General features: G+C 38.9%; 1 protein-coding gene across 1 annotated transcript; it reads right to left on the reverse strand.

Moving 5' to 3' along the window:
* Window positions 1-896: 896 nt before the first annotated feature.
* Window positions 897-16,719, reverse strand: pou2f3 (POU class 2 homeobox 3). Its single transcript, XM_047606232.1, has 13 exons — window positions 16,571-16,719; window positions 16,183-16,239; window positions 12,313-12,341; window positions 9,470-9,571; window positions 8,882-8,987; window positions 8,329-8,417; window positions 7,883-8,059; window positions 7,420-7,561; window positions 6,762-6,895; window positions 5,583-5,738; window positions 5,437-5,479; window positions 4,784-4,898; window positions 897-3,818 (listed from the first exon to the last, which is right to left on the reverse strand). The coding sequence occupies exons 2-13, from the start codon at window positions 16,229-16,231 to the stop codon at window positions 3,776-3,778; spliced, it is 1,185 nt and encodes a 394-aa protein (XP_047462188.1). The 5' UTR covers window positions 16,232-16,239; window positions 16,571-16,719; the 3' UTR covers window positions 897-3,775.
* Between the last annotated feature and the right edge of the window lie 1,299 nt (window positions 16,720-18,018).

Raw genomic sequence — 18,018 nt, forward strand, 5'->3', positions numbered from 1 at the left:
GTATCTGAGCAGTATTTAGTGTTTATCAATGTAGTTGTCAGCACTTACACTTGGAAATATGTTGCTTTATAAACATATATCTGTATAGCTGCTCAGTGACACATGTCCATTAATAAACAAATATGCACCTCCTTATATTTACATTAGATATCTTTTCCTCATGAATCCAAATATCCAATTGTCATATATTATTTGTCACCTAGTTCCTGAAAGGATGAGTGTTGTGGAAGTTTTCAGTATGTCCACATAAATTCTTTATAAATATTTACATGACCGACGGGTCTCAAGAGATATAGAAGCCATGACACATATTCATGGTCTGGAAATGGTTTTAGGACATTTGCCTTTCTTTACGTCCACCATACATGTCACCTTTTATTAACTTTTAACCTCAAGATTCATGAATCTTTTTCTTCACTGTTAAAACTAATATAAAGTTTAATTGGAGCTTCCTGAATCAGGTTAGATTCAATTAGATTTTAAAAATGAGGTTAGACAATAAAATGCTTAATTTCTTATTTTATACCCGTTTTCTAACCATTGCTAGTCATTCAGTTTGTAAAACAAACACATACATTTGCCCATGTGTGAGCACATTTTATATACAAACATCGAAGCTGTGGCTTTTATACTTTTTGAGATATGTATTGTATGAATTGTATGAATCTATTTTGTAATGATTAATCATATTTCTTAGTGTGGAAGTCCAAGTGTTAAAGAATTATGACTTTGTTTCAGAATTCAAAGTCAGAGAAAAAAATACAGAATTCAAATTTATTTCTTCTTTGAATATTGTGCCACTCAAACATAACCTCAACATCTATTTTTAGTTGTTTTTGTGAACAGTTGCCTTAATTCTCTCCCATACAAATGAGACACAGACAACCATGATGTTCTGCTTCCACTTTTAAACTTTACTCCAGTAGCTTCAGTTACATCAGCTTAAACACCATTTTACTCTTTATTTCAAAAAGAACCTACCTTAACAAATATACAACATAATTATTATTATTTGATTAATTAAATCCAGAGTTTTGAACCACTGCAAAACATTTCCTGACAATAAAATAAAATAAAATAAAATAAAATAAAATAAAATAAAATAAAATAAAATAAAATAAAATATACAATAGGCACTTAAAATAGAAATGAAGTAAGACTCAGAGAAATTGTTAAACACAGCAGCCTAGAGCAGAAAATTAAAACAAACAATTGTAACAGGTAAATACAATTATTGACTCCCACCAGCAGAGATCAGCACATGCTCACATTTTCTCCGTCTCCACGTCTAGAAGAAGAGTTTGGGGTCTCTATATTTTCCAATATCAATGAAATTCAATGAAAATAACAAAGTTTAAAAGACTTTGCTCAAAATCTGTGGGGAAGTACTAATAAGTGTGTATCCATCCACAGCTAAAAATAGTCCCCACGACCTGCACAGTTTACTCCCATTTGAGAAAAGTCTGGTTAAAGCTACAATGGCTGGAGTTTTTTTTTTATTATTATTATTTTTTAAGTAAAACTATACATTTGATTTAATCTGCAGCGACTGAGAGCTTTTGATGCAACACATGCATGAGCTACAGGTAGAAAATTTATCTTGCAGTTATTTACACCATCACTCATCCACACAGGAGATGAACTAGAAGATGGAGTTTGAGTTTTTGTTGTTGTTTATTTTAAATGTTTGATTTTCACTTTATGCAGAGACTGATCGGGACTGCAAAGTTTCCTGACTTATGGTTTGTCTCGTCCATTTCCCAAGTTCATGCACACTGAAAGATTAAAATGGCCATGAAAGCCTCCCCCTTTAGTCCGTGACGTTGCCACAGAAGAGGCAGTCAAATAAAGTTGGACCTCTGTCACTTTCAGACTCAAGCTGCAGAAGTTCGGACCTTCACATTCAGTTCACAGTACATGTCCTGTTGCTCCTCTACTGTTTGGGAGTAAACCGCTCTTCACACAGCTATTATATATGTGCAGAGCCCCAGTATGTGTGTCCGTATTCACCATGTCAAAGCCAGGAGGCTGGTGTTTACACAGATAAGGAAGGACAAGGAAATAAGTCACACAAAAGATTCAGATGTTCTCGTAGAGAGGCAGTCGGATACGCGGCCTGGGGCGGTGTAAAGGCTGTTAAACAGTTACTATGCTACGTCCAAACATGTCGGACGAACTTGTTAGTTGGAAATATACAGAGCACTAAACACATGAACTGAGGAAAAGATTTACTGGTGATTTGTTTAAAGGCCAGGAAAACGTGGAAATTTAAATAAGTCTATATATTTATGACTAAAATCAGCAACAATCAGATCAAGGACAAGCATCGCTCTGTGCTACGTCACTAAAAACGGGTCGTTCACACCCTTTAACCTCCTGAGACCCTGCGTCCTCATATGGGGACGTTAAGTTTTAGGCTTGTGGCAGCTTCTTCTGCTTCATTTAGACTTTTATGCTCATAACTAGATACTAGTTGGTGTAAAAACATGCATTCATCCTGCAGCCGATCACTTAACAAAAGTGGACAAGGTACAAAAACTCATCAAATTTTCAGTTGAAACATATTTATTATGTTTATTAACTTTTCTAGTTTAATATGAAAAGAGAGTTTTAAAACTATAACTTCACTAATTAGCAAGTACTTGATTGAGGACATTGGGGATTCATTATTTGCAATTCTGCTTGTTCAGACATGAAAAACGTCTGAACATGTTTAACAGTTTCATATTGTGACCTTATTATAATATTGAATAAAATAATCCCTGTGTCCACAAATGAGGACACATTGTTCAAAGATGATGTTTAGTTTTTTTTTTATTTCTTAGGTGCTACTCATTGCAAATAAAGAGAAATGGAAAAATTAAACATGCATACCAACAACAACAACAACAAAAGCTCAGGTCTCAGGAGGTTAAAGAGTTTCAAATATTTATAGGCTGTGTATTGTTTCTAGACATTTATCCATCATTCTCACTGTAATAAAATTAAATTGCTGAGGGGACATAGTGTAATATCAACAGGTTGTAAACAGAACTCCAGTTCAGACAAACTTAACCGGAAGAGAAAATTAGCCACTGTAAACATCCACCTGAATTTTCAGACTGTTTTTGATTATGATCATGTTTCTTTTTTGCCATTATTTTAAGAATGTCTTTAGATTTCAGTACAGTGTAACCTAATTGATTATGTGATGAAAATAAGAGCCACATTGATCTTATTTTGAAATGAATTCGCCCAAGTCCCCAATTCCTCCTGTTTTGACTATGCAAGCCACCTGTATGCAAAGTAAGACTGCGTCAAACACATCTCTAACTAAATCTGAACATAAATACATAAAAATAACAGCAACAACTGAGGTGTTTGCAGCCCAGTGTGAAGGTGGAATAAAGAACAGCTTTGGCACAATCTGGACCTGAATCCTTCAACATTCAAATAAATTACTGGCAGTTAAATCTGAAAGCATTTAGGCTGGTGCGTGAGTTTTTTTCTGTGTGTTCTTCATCTTTGCAGCAGAATAAAAAGTCACATGAACCCAAAGCAAACAGCTGGAGGCGGCGTGAGCGATGAATCGAGTGGAAGTGTGAGCAGTGTGGGGCGTCGGCGCAGTCCTCTGCTTGTGCTGCTGTTTGGCCTCATGTGTCCGTCTGAGTTTTAGCCTGTAGTGGTGACCCTGATCGCGGCAGGGGTGTCGTGTCATCTCTCTCTGTCTTCATGTGTACATACTTCACAAACAAAACAATCTTCAAAAAGCCTGACGTGATACAGTTCAAGTTTCTCAGTGATGGTATGCTGCTGGGTTCCACGCCCGGTACCAGGACCTGAAAAACCAAAGACGGACCACAGAATTAGTTTCTCCGAGCTGACGGCCTTCAGGCTTTAGCTCTACAGATATGATTATGCTAAGTTAAGTTAATGATTTTCAAGTTGTAGCTCTGCATTTAATGTACAGACACGGTTATGCTAAGCTATGCTAATGGTCTACAGGCTTTATCTCTATATATTTGGTGTGCAGATATGATTATGCTACGCTAAGCTAATGGACAAATGTGTCACACTTAAGGTCTCTCTATTTTATGTGATTTTCTTTAGTTTATGTACATTATCTCTAACCGCCTACATAAAAAAAAAATGCCTAACACATTGTTTCCAGGGCCAAAAACTAGCCGAGCCTTAGGCTAGCTTACAATTCCACTCCAATTTCTCCTATTAGTGCATTGCATTTACTGTTAACATTGTTGTTACATTGATGAAAGTCAGTAGATCATCTTAATCTGTCCAAACTGTCACTATTTTGTGTTTAGAAGAAGAAAACACATACATGTGTCCACGTATTTTGTAGTATAAATGCTACATCAAACGAATGTTAACATGAAACATTGAAATTGTCATGAATTATTTCATAGTCGAGTGTTTGCGAAGCGCACACAGTTCTGTACTTGCATGAAAATATTAAAGCAAACACCAAATATAATTTGGTTTTCTTTTTGACAGTGACTTAAGAGACAAGAATAACTAAGAATAATTTAACTGAGTCTCAGAATATTTGTAGATCTTTAGACATGGAAGACATGAAGACTGAAAAAATTTAAATTTTTTGTTGTAGTTTTATTACGCTAATATTGCTCTTTTCTCAAAATAAAATATTTATTCCGAATGCATCATATTCTGAGCGTTGGCAGGGGCTAGGGGGCCTCCAAGGTGCCTCTTGCCTGGGACCCCCAGAGTGTCTTTAAACAGCCCTGGTCCTGGTATCTTTAATGTATATGAGAGTTTAGGTCATTACCCTGGTGAGCTGTAGGAAGCTGGGTTGGCCTGAGACGTTAGAGAGACGGAGGCTGCAGACAAACCGTTGGGTGAAGCTTCACGGCTCACGCTGTTTGGGGATGAATTGGATGAAACTGCAAGAAAAAAAGGTATCGAATATGAACACAGATGCAGAAACCTACACAGAGACGTATCAATGCTTTGTATGCATGTATTATGAATAACTTCCAGTTCTCAGAGGCATTCGTTCCACAAGGGATATTTGTATGCAGACTCTCATAAGCCAAAGAGTTAAAGTGTGATTTGTTTTTTTACTTTTGAACTTTAGTTGTGACTCTTGTTCTGGATCTGGTAACATTAATGTACACCCAAAGGTAAACTGAGGAAAATGGCTCCTATCGATAAAAGCAAAGTCTGATCATCCAGCAAATACATCCCAAAATATATAATCAGCTGTTTTTAGAAGACACTTGATCAATGTTGAGTTGCTTCAACTTGGAGATGAAATTAAAACTGAACTGAAGTGAAATAGAACTGAACCGACTGAACAAAGCGCGAAGAGTCAATAACCAGTTAAGCCACGGCAAACTAGTTACCAAAAGTTTTAGACTTTTTTCACCTTATCATATTACAATAAGAGTTATCAGTAGATGAATGTAGTGCAGGGCTTACCTCCGCCTGAAGCCAGAGGGCTGTAGGACCTGGATGCTGAGGCCTGAAACAATGTGAAAATAATTTTTAGGACTATAAAATTATTTCTTTCTGCTATCTACTTTCTACAGAAATAGTGTTTTGTTAAAAATGATGAGACAACTAACCATTCTGGAGTTGTAAGTTTTGACCGGTATACTTGTCGGGCAGTAGATCCTCTTCTCCTTCTGACGGCGATTACAGAACCAAACCCGAACCACCTCCTTCTCCATGGATAGCTGCTCGGAGATCAGGGTTATCTCCTCGGAGTTGGGCTTGGGGTTCTGAAAAGCACAAATGTTGAAGAAATCCCCTCTGAATTGCTAAAAGGCCACAAGGTATCACAATGTCTGCGATAAAGCCAGGGTATTTTAAAATAAAGTCTGTATTACATATTAAATTACTTGAAAAATCACAGGCTCATATTTTAAATCTATTTTTTCAAGAAACTCTAACAGTTTTTTTTTTTTTTTTATGTTTGTGTTTGGATAGTTTTAACTGGTGCTAAATTTAGCATTTGGCATAATAATGTGTTAAAATATTATTTACAATCTCCTTTCAGCATTAATATCAATCAACACTGGGTGATGTTTACACGATAATGTAGTCAAAGGGAGACATATTTATTAGTCCTCAATAAGTAGAAGCTATTGTTTACACAGATAAGGGAGGGCAGCGTGATAAGACAGTTGTAATGTCATAAAATATGTATTCATATACTAATAAACAAGTCATATTCATGTGTTATAATGTCATATCAAATGTCTTTATACTGCTTGTAAATCTATTCTTGTATGACATTTACCATATTTGTCCTCTTGGCGTAACGTTTTAGCATGCTAACATTAGCGAATTAGCAAATTAGCGTAAGTGCAATTTAAATTTAAATAGATTTTGGAAATACGTATAAATTATTTGGAGTTAAATAAAAAACTGAACATTTTGACAGCACTAGCCAGCACCAGCAATTCAACAATCAAAAGATTGTCTTAGGTGAGTTACATGCTAACGTTAGCATGTTTCAATGTCGTGTCCTAGCATGCTAACACTTGCTAATTAGTGCAAAAACACAAAGTACAGCTGATTATTATAGTTAACCTCGTTCATTTCGCAAGTATTATGACCTGATAATGTCACTAAATGAAAAATGTATTAATTTTTAATTAGATTTTAACCTTCTACAAACACAAAAGTATTGAATGTGTGTGTTTTTTTACCTTCATAATGTGAAAATATATACTCTAATTACACTTGTCATGGCTTTGATCATTGTTTATCAGTAACAACTGGACGTGAATTGAACTTACATCAAGGAAACGTTTCTCCAGGGTCAGTTTAATGTTTGTTTCAATGCTTGTTCTCTTTTTTCTTTTGCGCCCGTAGCCCTCCATCAGGGGAGGAAGGGATGAAGTGTTGCTCATCGAGTCAGACGGTGAGTTTTCTTACAGAAAAACAAAACAAAACACAACCTGTCACCTAAGAATGCCCAGCATCTAATGTTAATCTTTTAACATTGTTCTCTTCACTTAAAAACACTAAAGGCATGGTAGCATTTCACTTGTTGCAGCACATAGCGTTTCAACAATTACATGCAACAGTTAAAAATGTAAGAAACTAAACCTTAACCTTTTAGTTTAAGGATAAATGATAATGAAATACAGATGGATATCAGACGAGGTATCAACTATTCCTTTGATAAAGTGGGTTTTAGCTGCACCTTAATCAGGCACTATTGGAATTAAACAATAAATTCTAGCACATAAACATTTAACACAAGTTTATGGATTTCAGTCATTTTTTTTATTCCCTGCTCCAGCAAAGCTCGGAGGTTGTTACTGTTGATAATACAAGGAATTATATATCTGTAAGTGTGCATTTTTCAGAATATAAGCATCACTAAAATAGACAGATTTCTGCTTCAGTTCTGGTTGTACTATAATGAAAGAAGCAAACACTGTGTTGTACCTGCATCGCTCAGCCATTTCTCCAGCAGAGGTTTGAGTTTGCACATGTTTTTGAAGCTGAGGTTAAGAGCCTCGAATCGGGAGATCGTGGTCTGGCTGAAATCATTCCCGTACAGTTTTCCCATGGCGAGGCCCACATCTCCCTGTGAATGAACACAAAATGTATCATGAAAAAGTCAAAGCAGATGCAAGCGGAAAACGCATGTTATCAAAAAATGAAATACATCTTTGATGAAGATCTCCTAGGAGAGCTCGGTGGATGGAAATTTTTAATCAAACTACTGCTTCCAAGATTAAGATTAATTGATTTTACAACTTTATTCCTGATTTGATCTTATTCGCAAATATGAGTCCTCTTCAAACCCATAGAGAATATTAAGTATTATTGCGGTAAGCTCACAGATAAAATACATTATCAGGGTCTTAAAAGGGAAACATATGAGGCGTTTCTTTTTCTTAATTACCTGAGTGAAACCCAGTTTGATGCGTCTTTGTTTGAAAGCTTTGGCAAACTGCTCCAGTTCCTCCAGATCACTGGGTTCTTCCTGCGGCGGCACCGACATGTGTTTGGGCATCTGCAGGTGGGACATGTCCATGTGGCTCTCCATGGAAGGTCCTCCCAGGCCAGAGCGACCCATAGCCTGGATCAAAGAGTCGGCAGCAGACGTTAGCGGAACATCTGCCAACTTTTAGCTCTGTTTTTGGTCTACACCACAATATTGAATGCTCAATTACACACTGTCAATGAAAACATCCATAGCCTAAAATATGATTTAAATCCCACTGAATGCATTCTTTTCCATGGGAGGAAACAGGTTTTTGAGGTATTTGCATCCACCTTTGCTCAAATGTTGTCCTTCCTACCTTTAATGTATTATGCATGTACAGACAGGAAGTGGTCTGGACTTACCTGTGGAGTCAGAGCGAGTCCAGGTTGATGCTGAAGAAGACTCGTTTGACCTTGACCGGGAAGGGACATCAGGTTCTGCTGCAGAAGGGCTACAAAGGAAAGCAGCATTTTATTGATCAATGTTCTTTTTGCTTTTCAAAATTTGTATTTAAATAAGAAGTTATAGCTTGTTGCTAATGTGCTGTTTGTCAAGCAACTAAAATCATATTTAATTCCTCCAGCTTTCACAGTCTTGATGCTAACCTATGCTAAACCTGCTCTGACTCCATTCACTGTTGAATACAGGAGAAAACAAAAACAAACAAGATGTCACATATTTAGGTAAAGGGGGAAACCTTCACTCCTTCCAAAACAGCTGCTCGCAATGGAGCTTTAACAGTCAAAACTAGATGTTTCCAGTTTTTGTGCTAAGCTAAGCTAAGCTAATTGCTGTACAGAATGATGTTGTTTACGGAACAATTCATTACTCCAGATTTCCTTTACTATTCACCACAGGCCTGTATCTCCAACTGTGTTAACGTGGCTTAAGTGGATGTTGTTTGTGACACTTCACCTTGGTGACTGGAGGGACTCTGGGACAACAGGAAGGGCGACGGAGACGGCAGGTGAGAGGGTGGCATCAGAACCAGTTGCTGCATGGTGTGGAGAGAGGTGAGCTCCTGGACCAAAACAAACAAACGAAAACTAAAATGAGTCTGTACTATGTATATAAATTAGTTAATAATTAATTAAGTCACACCAAGACTAACATTATTTAACCCAATGAACAACTAATGCATTTTTTTTAAATTCTTCATACTCGTAACATACAGTGCAATACTTCCTTGTAGTGGCATAATATAAAAATATTAATGCAAAGTAGCTCTGCTTCCTACTTAAGTCAAGTATTTGATTATACGACTACTTGAAATATCTGCAATAATAAATAATTACACTAACAATTTACCGTGCTAGCTTATTTAAATGTTTATTTGATTTTTGTTTTTTTGATTTAAAACTTAACTTTTGACTCATTCTTGCAGACCATAAAGTCTTTTCACTAGCAAAAGCTGTAGAAATGACTACTATTGTAAACTTGAGGGAAATATTTGTCCCGATATTAAAAGGACAAATGCTGCCCATGATGTTTTTCATGTCTCACCCCAGTCAGCTGCCCCCCATGCACCGGAGAGCTCTGCGTCAGGTGACATGTCTTCAGTGCAGCAACTGAATGAGGGGAGTCGTTGATGTCCTCTGTCTTTATCTAAGGCACAGCGAAAACAAACTATGAAGTCAGGTTTCTTAATAACTCATGTACTGATGGGAGACATTCATCATAATTTGATGCACGAGTCAGACCGTGTGTTGTTACAGACAGAGCCAGAGAGACTCGTGAACACTCGCTCCAGGACCAGTTTGGTCACTAAACATGATACAAAGAGCGATACAGACTCTCTCCCTCCCCTTGGGCAACAGGTATGCAAATATCCCTCCCCCTCTTTCACTCCCCAACCAACTAACCCCTGAAACCCACTGCACTTCCTGAAAACCGAAAGAAATCTTCTCCCGCGGCAAAAGGTATATTTGGAGAAGTATCCAAATAGCTGCAAACTGTTTGATTGGCTTTTAAAGATGTGGCGGTCGTGTTGACACCGGTGGGGTGGGTGAGTAGTTTATCCCGAGGGCTGTTGGTTCTTCCAAAAAAAAATGTCTCAGGTAACAATACGTTCAGGACCATTCCCGTAGCCCGGAGCTGTTTGTCGTATCCTTTAATAAACTTTAACGACGCCGCTCATTATAAATAGTGAGAGACACCGTTAAAGGTTTATTAAAGGATTCAGTAAGACGCCTGTGTGGGTTTTCAGTCATCCAGGTCATGGTGCTGTGTCTCTAGGCATTTAAAACAAAGCAGCAAGAGGTGTGGCAGCCTGACACCCATTCATGGCTTGACCTCAGCCTTGGTTGAGCAACCGTCAATGACCAACACAAGATGTTAAAAAAGTAGCTCAGAACTGAAGAAGCCTTCGAGTTGAGGAGTGAAACTTCCTCTGAAAAATGCTTAAAAATGATCCAAAACATTTTAATAACCTATCATTTTCTTATTATCAATAAATTTAAGTTTTTAAAAAAAGGCCAAAACCAAGAACTAGTTGATTAATGAGTACTATCCAAATGGTGTTAAAATCACATCAGACACGTTTGCTCATTGACCTGAAACTCAAAATTAGTCTCAGTCGGTCCCATGTTCACTGACTTCCTGAAAACAAGGTCCAACATATGCTTTATTTTTTCCTATTTTACATTGCACATCTTGCCCATCTGCTTCAGTAAAACAAATTCATGTTATCCTGGGTACTTGTTGAGGGGCCTGAAGTGGCAAACGAAATTAATGAAGACAAAACAAAGAAAGAAAAAGACTTTTCCACATTCGTTTGAGAACTTTTTTTAAGTCTAGCTGAGTGGTTTTAGTAGATACTAGTAGGACTAAGCTAATCTCTTGGTTAAGTTAAGCCTTCTTTAGGTGTTGTGGGCCCAACTTAATTAAACATTATTGAAGGGAAGTGCCCACTTGAAAACCCCAATGATGTGCCACACATTGCCTAATGTTGTTGGCCAGGCTAGTTAGCTTGTGTCTCCTTGTTGGTTGCTAGTTGGTAGCTGACTGCTAACCTGCTGGGTGGGTTTTCTATTCTATTGGACTGTGTTTTGCCTCGGATCTTGGCTCAAGGGATTGTAGGTGAAGAGCCTTGACCAGACAAAGACGTACATGTACATGTGTCTTTTTTTTCCAAAGGCCCCAAACTATAGCTTGGTTTGCCTGTGCTGTAACAGTTGAGTATCTGTCAGCGTCTTGCACTGTGCTTCGTTTGTACAAATCGGACTCTTGGCTATTTTAGTTGAACTGGGTGAGTTAGTGCTTGAGCTCGTCGGATTGGCCTTCAACGTAGCGAACCAATGCAGGAGAACAGAAACGGAGATAAGCTAACAAATATCTTCATCCTCACCTAAACATAATTCAAGTAAGACCAACTCTGCAGCTCTTCGTCGTTTCCTAGCTAGTTTTATCTCTTCCCATGAATGACAAACACAGTCTTCTGCCATCTGCTGGTATAAGAAGTCATTTCCTCTCCCTCAGGCACAGAACGTTTGCGCTTCTTGACTTTGGGCTGGAGTGTTTGCGCCGTGTTCAAATGTAAGTTATAAGGGGCACGGACACAGGAGGCGTGAGGCAAGGCCACAGTCGGCCTTTGTTGGCGTTCGTTCTTTGATGTTGGTTCGGTTTGTTTGGGGCACAAAGCTCAAAGACGATTAGGCAAATTAGTCAGGCAATGCTTCAAAAAGCTACTGTTTTACGGCAGCGTTTTTGTACGATGACTTCCTCAAATACTCAAAAAAAAGCCTGGGCTTAATCGCCGCCACCATCTCTCTAAGGATTTCTTCGGTAGTGCCAATATTAGCAACAATTGAGGGTTATTTAAATAAAAAAATAAACGGTAGCATGCTGCATCAATGAGGGCTATTCAGCGGTAGGCTTAGTTGGTTAATATATCTTAGTGGAACCATTTAAATTCTGGTACATTCAATGAAAGTTCCTGGAAAGGTTCGCATTAGTGGTGGAAATGAGGCTTTATTGTGTGCCCAACAAATACACCATTCCTCCCTATTTGTGCTCTTTAATAAAAAGAATCAAACTATATTTGTGTGGCCGTATTTAAAGCTTTGACGAGTTCTTTCTGATAGAATCTCGCTGGTTCAAGTTGATTTACGGCCTCTCTATGTAGATCAGTGTTTGTCCTTAAAAGGCAACTTTTAGCCACCGCTCCGGAAACAAACATCTCTGTGCACGCGAGCTTTGCGGGAAAGTGTTACTGTTACTGTGTTACTAGTACACAAAACAATCGGAGCCATCCAGCCCCGATGACAGAGACCTCATTCATGAAGCCATTCATGGGAATTTGAGGGCAGGAAGTGATAGAAGCAGTAGGAGCTCTTTCTGTCACTTACTTGTCGAATGAAGTCGATTCCGTTTCGCTCTGTAAAAAAAAAAAGAAAAAGAGATTAAGGTCAGACTTTTTAAGGCATTAGCTGTCTAATTTAATTCTCATATTGCCACATTTTGGGTCAATGCTCATTCTGCTGCATGACACCATTTCTAAATGGGGTCAGTAGTCTTTCATATACGTTTTTAAATAAATTTCTTAATATTGATGGTAATTGTAATATTTGCTTTTTTGGCTGTAATTCATTTGTTCACCGCCTCAAACACCACCCAGCATAGTCCCAAGTTAAACTGTCAAAAGATTCACGTAAAACATAAACCTCACATATGCAAAGATAAAACCAAAACACGATTAGCCACATTAACATAACCACACAAAACAAAAACACATTTATAATATAAGTAAAATGCATGAATAACACATCAAGTTCCTCTTATTTTTCATAGTTAGTGTACAACTTAAAAGTAATAGTTACTTTAGCTTACTATTATTTTAATAAAATGTCTTTCTCAGGGTTTTAGTTGTAAAAAAAAACCTTTTCCAATCCCATTTATTTATAAAGCACAATTTTAAATAAACCAAAATACTGTCCAGTAAAATAGACACAATAATACAAAATCAAAAATCATAAAAATACTAAAGACGAAACACGATTTTGATTTATATTGGGCATGTTTTGCAAGTTTTGTGATTTTTGTTTTCAATTTTCAATCAGAAAAATTAATTCATAATGAAAATGGGTTCATTTCTGCGTTGAGGACTTTTCCCTTTTGACGATTTGAGCGCATTTTCCTATTCATACGTCTATACTTGAGAGACATTTCCATATTATTCAAGTTATTTAACGTAAATAAATCATGTGAATAGTTCCTCCAAACGTTCTCACACGCAGATGCATATTCAAAAACGAGCCTTTTCAAGAGGATCCGGTGCTGCGAGCAGGCCGGCGAGAGAAGATCTCATGGAGGAGAGTACAAAGGTGTGTTGGATAAGGTCGCATCATTTGAATGTCAAATTGAGCCTTTTGGACTGTGTGTGTGTGAGAGAGAGAGTGAGAGAGCAAGAGAGAGTGAGGCAATAAGCTGCTGGCGACTCACAATGCAAATACACCTATAACCCCCCCCTCCCCACCCCACCCCACCCATCCGGAGAGCACCACCTCCCCATGTCACCTCACCACCCCCACCTTCCCCCCACAGCACAGCCTGCTTTACAGCCGAGCTTCCAGTATGGAAATGACCAAGACATGCAAATAAGCTCGGCCAAGAAGACCTGTATAGACACACTGACACACACACACACACACACACACTAGAAACGATGGCTGCATGGAAACAAAAAGCCAGTAACAACAACAACAACAACAACAGCAACAGCTTGTTATTTTATCTACGTCTATGTGTTGCTCCTAACATTATGATTTAAAAACTGAACAGAAAGGGAAAAAAATTCGAGGCTAAAGATCCTTTTGCCTGGAGACTCTGTTTGACTTCCGTCGAGGTTCTGAATATGAAATGATGTCCACAGAAGCAGTTTCCCAATTCCACACGTTGTACTAACAGTATCTAATTATCCCAGCGCTGGGATTAGAATGAAACACAATCACTGCAGGTTTCTGTTTCAACAACAAACACGCAGCTTTGTATATTTTTCATTCAAGCGACCAAAAATGTTTTAGCCCTTTAAAAAGAATACTTATAAAATAACACAGTTCATACAGAAGAACCTCTCTAAACAACAGAATTTGACTTATTAGCAAACGTTGCCATTACAGGAGGTAAAGTTTGGACTGTTTTTCTGCAGAGGGTTAGCTTAACTGTTGATTTTCTGTTTTTTATTTCTTATTTTTTATGGGATTTAGGGTATAACCAGACTTTAAACCTGTGAAACAGATGCGTCTGTAAACAGCACGAAGTAGGGACAGAGCAGCAGCTCAGTCAAACTCTGTTTATTCTCAAATCTGTCTTTTATCTGTCGCTCTGATTTGTTGCACGTCCTGTTTTTCCTGTGAATAAAGTGGACAGTCATCAAGACACCAGGCTTGTTGATATGGACCACCCATACATAGTTAAAATAAAAGTAAGTCTTAGCTGTAACGTTCTTTTTTTGTTGTTGTTGAATCCTTCTGCACAGTTTTCTAAAGATTATTCTTCTAAATTATTTTTTTGTTGTTGCTGTTTTCACGTGTTAATGTATTTTCAGTATCTTCAACACCTTAATATTTTTATGTGTAATTTGACACTTACTGCAGATCCGCAGGCAGAAAGTGTCGCAGACAAAAAAACAAACAAACAGAAGCTGAGACAAAGTGCTGCAGCATTCAATAAAAGTGAGGTTGGAGTCTTAATAATTTGGATAAACATTCTTTTAAAAAAGTCAAAATCGACAGCATCTGTGGTATCTGGTGCTGTGACAATGACAAGAAGTTGCTGCTGAACATAATCCAGCCAGTCATGAGTTCCACCTGCAGCGTGCAGGTATTTTCTAAGAGACAGGTTTGTGCAAAGTGAGCAGGTGCAAGTACAGATCCTCCCGAGATACGCTAGATGTCAAATACTGTAACAGATGAAGAGTTAAAGACCCCGTCCACCTGAATTACAGCATGTTCTCTGACTTGGCATCTCACCAAGAGGGAACATTTTTATTTGTTTAGGTTTTTAGGAGATTTTTATCCACTTTGAACTTGTTTCATCTGGTAGAAATAACATTTAAAAGTGACATAGTGCCACTTCATTAGGTACACTAGTGGTTAATATAACAGTCCTGCACTAAGTCCTATCTACATCACGATAATGGTCAAGTTATGTAATAATAACAATGTGCATGGAGTGATAGTTGGGTATCCCTCAGGTGCTCTTCAGTTTAAGGATCAAAATGATTTTAAAAAAGCCCATAAAATGCTTAGTTTCTGTTTAAACAGCATCTGAAACGTGTTAAGTCACATTCATTTTGGAGGATGTAGTTTCTGGTGCTGATAAACTGATTGAATTAGATGCGAAAAGTGTGTATTTAGCCTAGAACCGCACCGACTGAAACACGGTTGTCAAAATAAAAGAGAAGCTTGCCAGTAAAAACACAATTCAGCACTAGGTGTACCTAATAAACTGGCGAGTCAGAGCGCTTCATTTGGGTGAACCAACATTTTCACAGTGGACCATGACGTGACTCAAACGATGAGCCGAGATGAATAATATTTTTCTGACACGAGCGCAGACATTTAGCACTTCCATGAAACGGAGCGGTTCACTTCTCTCGCGCGGCCATTGTCTCTGCAAAAGTTCCACATTTCGCTGGTTCCTGGTTTTGTTTTGTTACTGGTTGGTGTCCTCAGCCTCTGGGCAGACACTATTTCTCAGCAAATAGCCTCAGGTGCATCCTGGTACAGAAACCAACTGCCAGTGTATCCACACACGCACACACACACATACACACACACACTCAGCTTTCTTTGTAACAGGGGCTGATTAAAATGCTCCATGTTTTCACTTTTATTTGCGTCTCAGAATTTGTCGCTTAAATAAAAATGTTCCTGCACCAAACATGATTGTAAACTTCTCCCATGTGACGTGAAATTCAGCCTCTAAAAAGTTTAAAACTGAGACTTTGACATAATCCAGACAGTGTTTCACACTTCTTCTGATTTTCCCCTGCGTGTTTAAAACTGATTAACCACCTAGATCCTTGTATTTAAGGCTTTTTTTTCCCCCCAAAGAAATTCAAAGAAGTTTCTCCAGAAACACCTGCAGTCAAACGACAAACCGAGCGCGGCAACTTTTTTTTCCCCCCTGACTCACATCTGTTGAACTTGCCGTGCGCGCTGAGGGTGATTCGATCCGTGTTTATGTGCGCCATGAGGAGTGTGAGATGTCCTTACCTGTCTGTTCAGCTGAAGCCTCCGACTGCTCCACCGTGTCCGCGCTCATCTTAATATCTGTAATGATAAATATGGCTGATTTTCCTACAGGATTGTAACTTTACCAGGACAATGAAGCACTCAGGCCACCCAGGAAAATGATCTTGAGTTTATTCTAATGCGCCCTCCCCTCCACAACACCACGCAAACTCTGCACACTCCTGCGTGATCCCTGCTTGTAATATTCATAAGCAAGGCAGATATTCCCGTGAAGCTCCGACACATGCACTCTCCCAGGCGGTGGATTGATCGCACGGCGCACAAACTCTAAATAAAAGCCTCTGACACGAGATAAGTCGCGCCGTTTAAAGAGTCGCTGATGAGAGGTGCGCCGGAGGTTTCGACTCACCTGAGGAAGTTTGAGGTGCCCCAAGCAGCTGTCTGATTATTTAAAGTGAAGAAAAAAGTGTTGGGATAAAAAGTTTTGGAAATCCACAGCTGCTCATCAGCATTTTCCTAAGTGGAGAAGCGTTCACCTCTGCAGTACGCCCTGCGCTGCCTGACAGCCTGATTTGCATATGCCTCTGTGCGTCCTATCCAGCTTCAGACTGTTTGCATAAAACAACAATGGGGTTACTGCAAATTTAGAGCGTGTGTGTGTGTGTGTGTGTGTGTGTGTGTGTCTCTCTCTCTGTGTGTGTGTGTGTGTGTGTCCCTACAAAATAGCTGGAGTGGAGTCATAGACAGGGTACTTTGGATAACAAGATGATGTTTGTATTATTCCTGTCAGCTGAGATAGCTCAGTGATGGGAAGAGGAGCCCATCCTGTCAAACTTTCTGTTGCTAATTTCCATACATTAAATGAGATAGTAAGCCAGGGCTGGCATGCGCCGATCAGGCCATAACATTATGACCACCTGCCCCAAAATGTTGCGTAAGTTTCTCCGGAACAGTTGTGACTCATCGGAGACTGGACGTGATTGTTCTGAGGGCGTCCTGTGGCGTTGTTAGTGGGAGGACGATTGAGGGGAGGGGCCACTGTGGATCATCCTACAGATGCTTGATCATTTTGGGATCTAGTGAATTTGGAGGCCAGGTCAACACCTTGTGCTGTTCTTCAAGATCTTTTTTTTTGTAAGTTGTTCCTAAACTGTTTTTGTGTCAGCCATCAAGTAGTGTCATTACTATTAGGTGGGGGTGTTTGGTCTGGTCTAAGTGAGTGCTACGTGTCTAAGTAACATCCGTATGAATGAATGCCAGGTCCAGAAGTTTCAAAGTCCAAGTTTTTTTTTTTTTTTTTTGTTAATTTGTTGTGGAAAAGTGTTTAAGAAGGGTCAAAACATCCTTCTGTCTCTTCCTGTAATCCCAGACACACTCCATGATGTTGAGATCGGGGCTCTGTGGGGGCCATGACATCACTTCCAGCACTTCTTGTTCTTCTTTACTCTGAAAATAGTTCTTAATGATCTTGGCTGCATGTTTGGGGTCTTTGTCCTGCTGCAGAATAACTTTGGAGCCTCCCTGATGGTGCTGCATGATTAATAAGTATCTGCCTGTATTTCTCAGCATTGAGGACACCAGTAATTCTGACCAAATCACCAACTCGGTTTGCAGAAATCCAGACCCAAACTTGCAAGGAGCCTCCACCATGCTTCACTGTTGGCTGCAAACACTCATTATTGTAGCTCTCTCCAGCCCTTCACTGAACAAACTCCCTTCTGCTACAGACAAATATTTCATATTTTGACTCATCAGTCCAGATCACCTGCTGACATTTTGCTGACACACAGTTTGCATGTTTTCGTGTTGGAGTCTCTTGGCCTTGTTTCCACGTTTTAGCTGCAACTCTTCCGTGAA

The sequence above is a fragment of the Mugil cephalus genome, chromosome 15 (assembly GCF_022458985.1).
Source record: "Mugil cephalus isolate CIBA_MC_2020 chromosome 15, CIBA_Mcephalus_1.1, whole genome shotgun sequence".
Taxonomy (NCBI): domain Eukaryota; kingdom Metazoa; phylum Chordata; class Actinopteri; order Mugiliformes; family Mugilidae; genus Mugil; species Mugil cephalus.

Coding starts and splice junctions, on each gene's coding strand:
- pou2f3 (XM_047606232.1), bottom strand. CDS start 16,231: ATGAGCGCGGACACGGTGGAGCAGTCGGAGGCTTCAGCTGAACAGACA. Junction 8,418..8,881: donor GAGTCCCTCCAGTCACCAAG/GTGAAGTGTCAC, acceptor TTTCCTTTGTAG/CCCTTCTGCAGCAGAACCTG. Junction 7,562..7,882: donor TCAAACTGGGTTTCACTCAG/GTAATTAAGAAA, acceptor GTTCATTCACAG/GGAGATGTGGGCCTCGCCAT.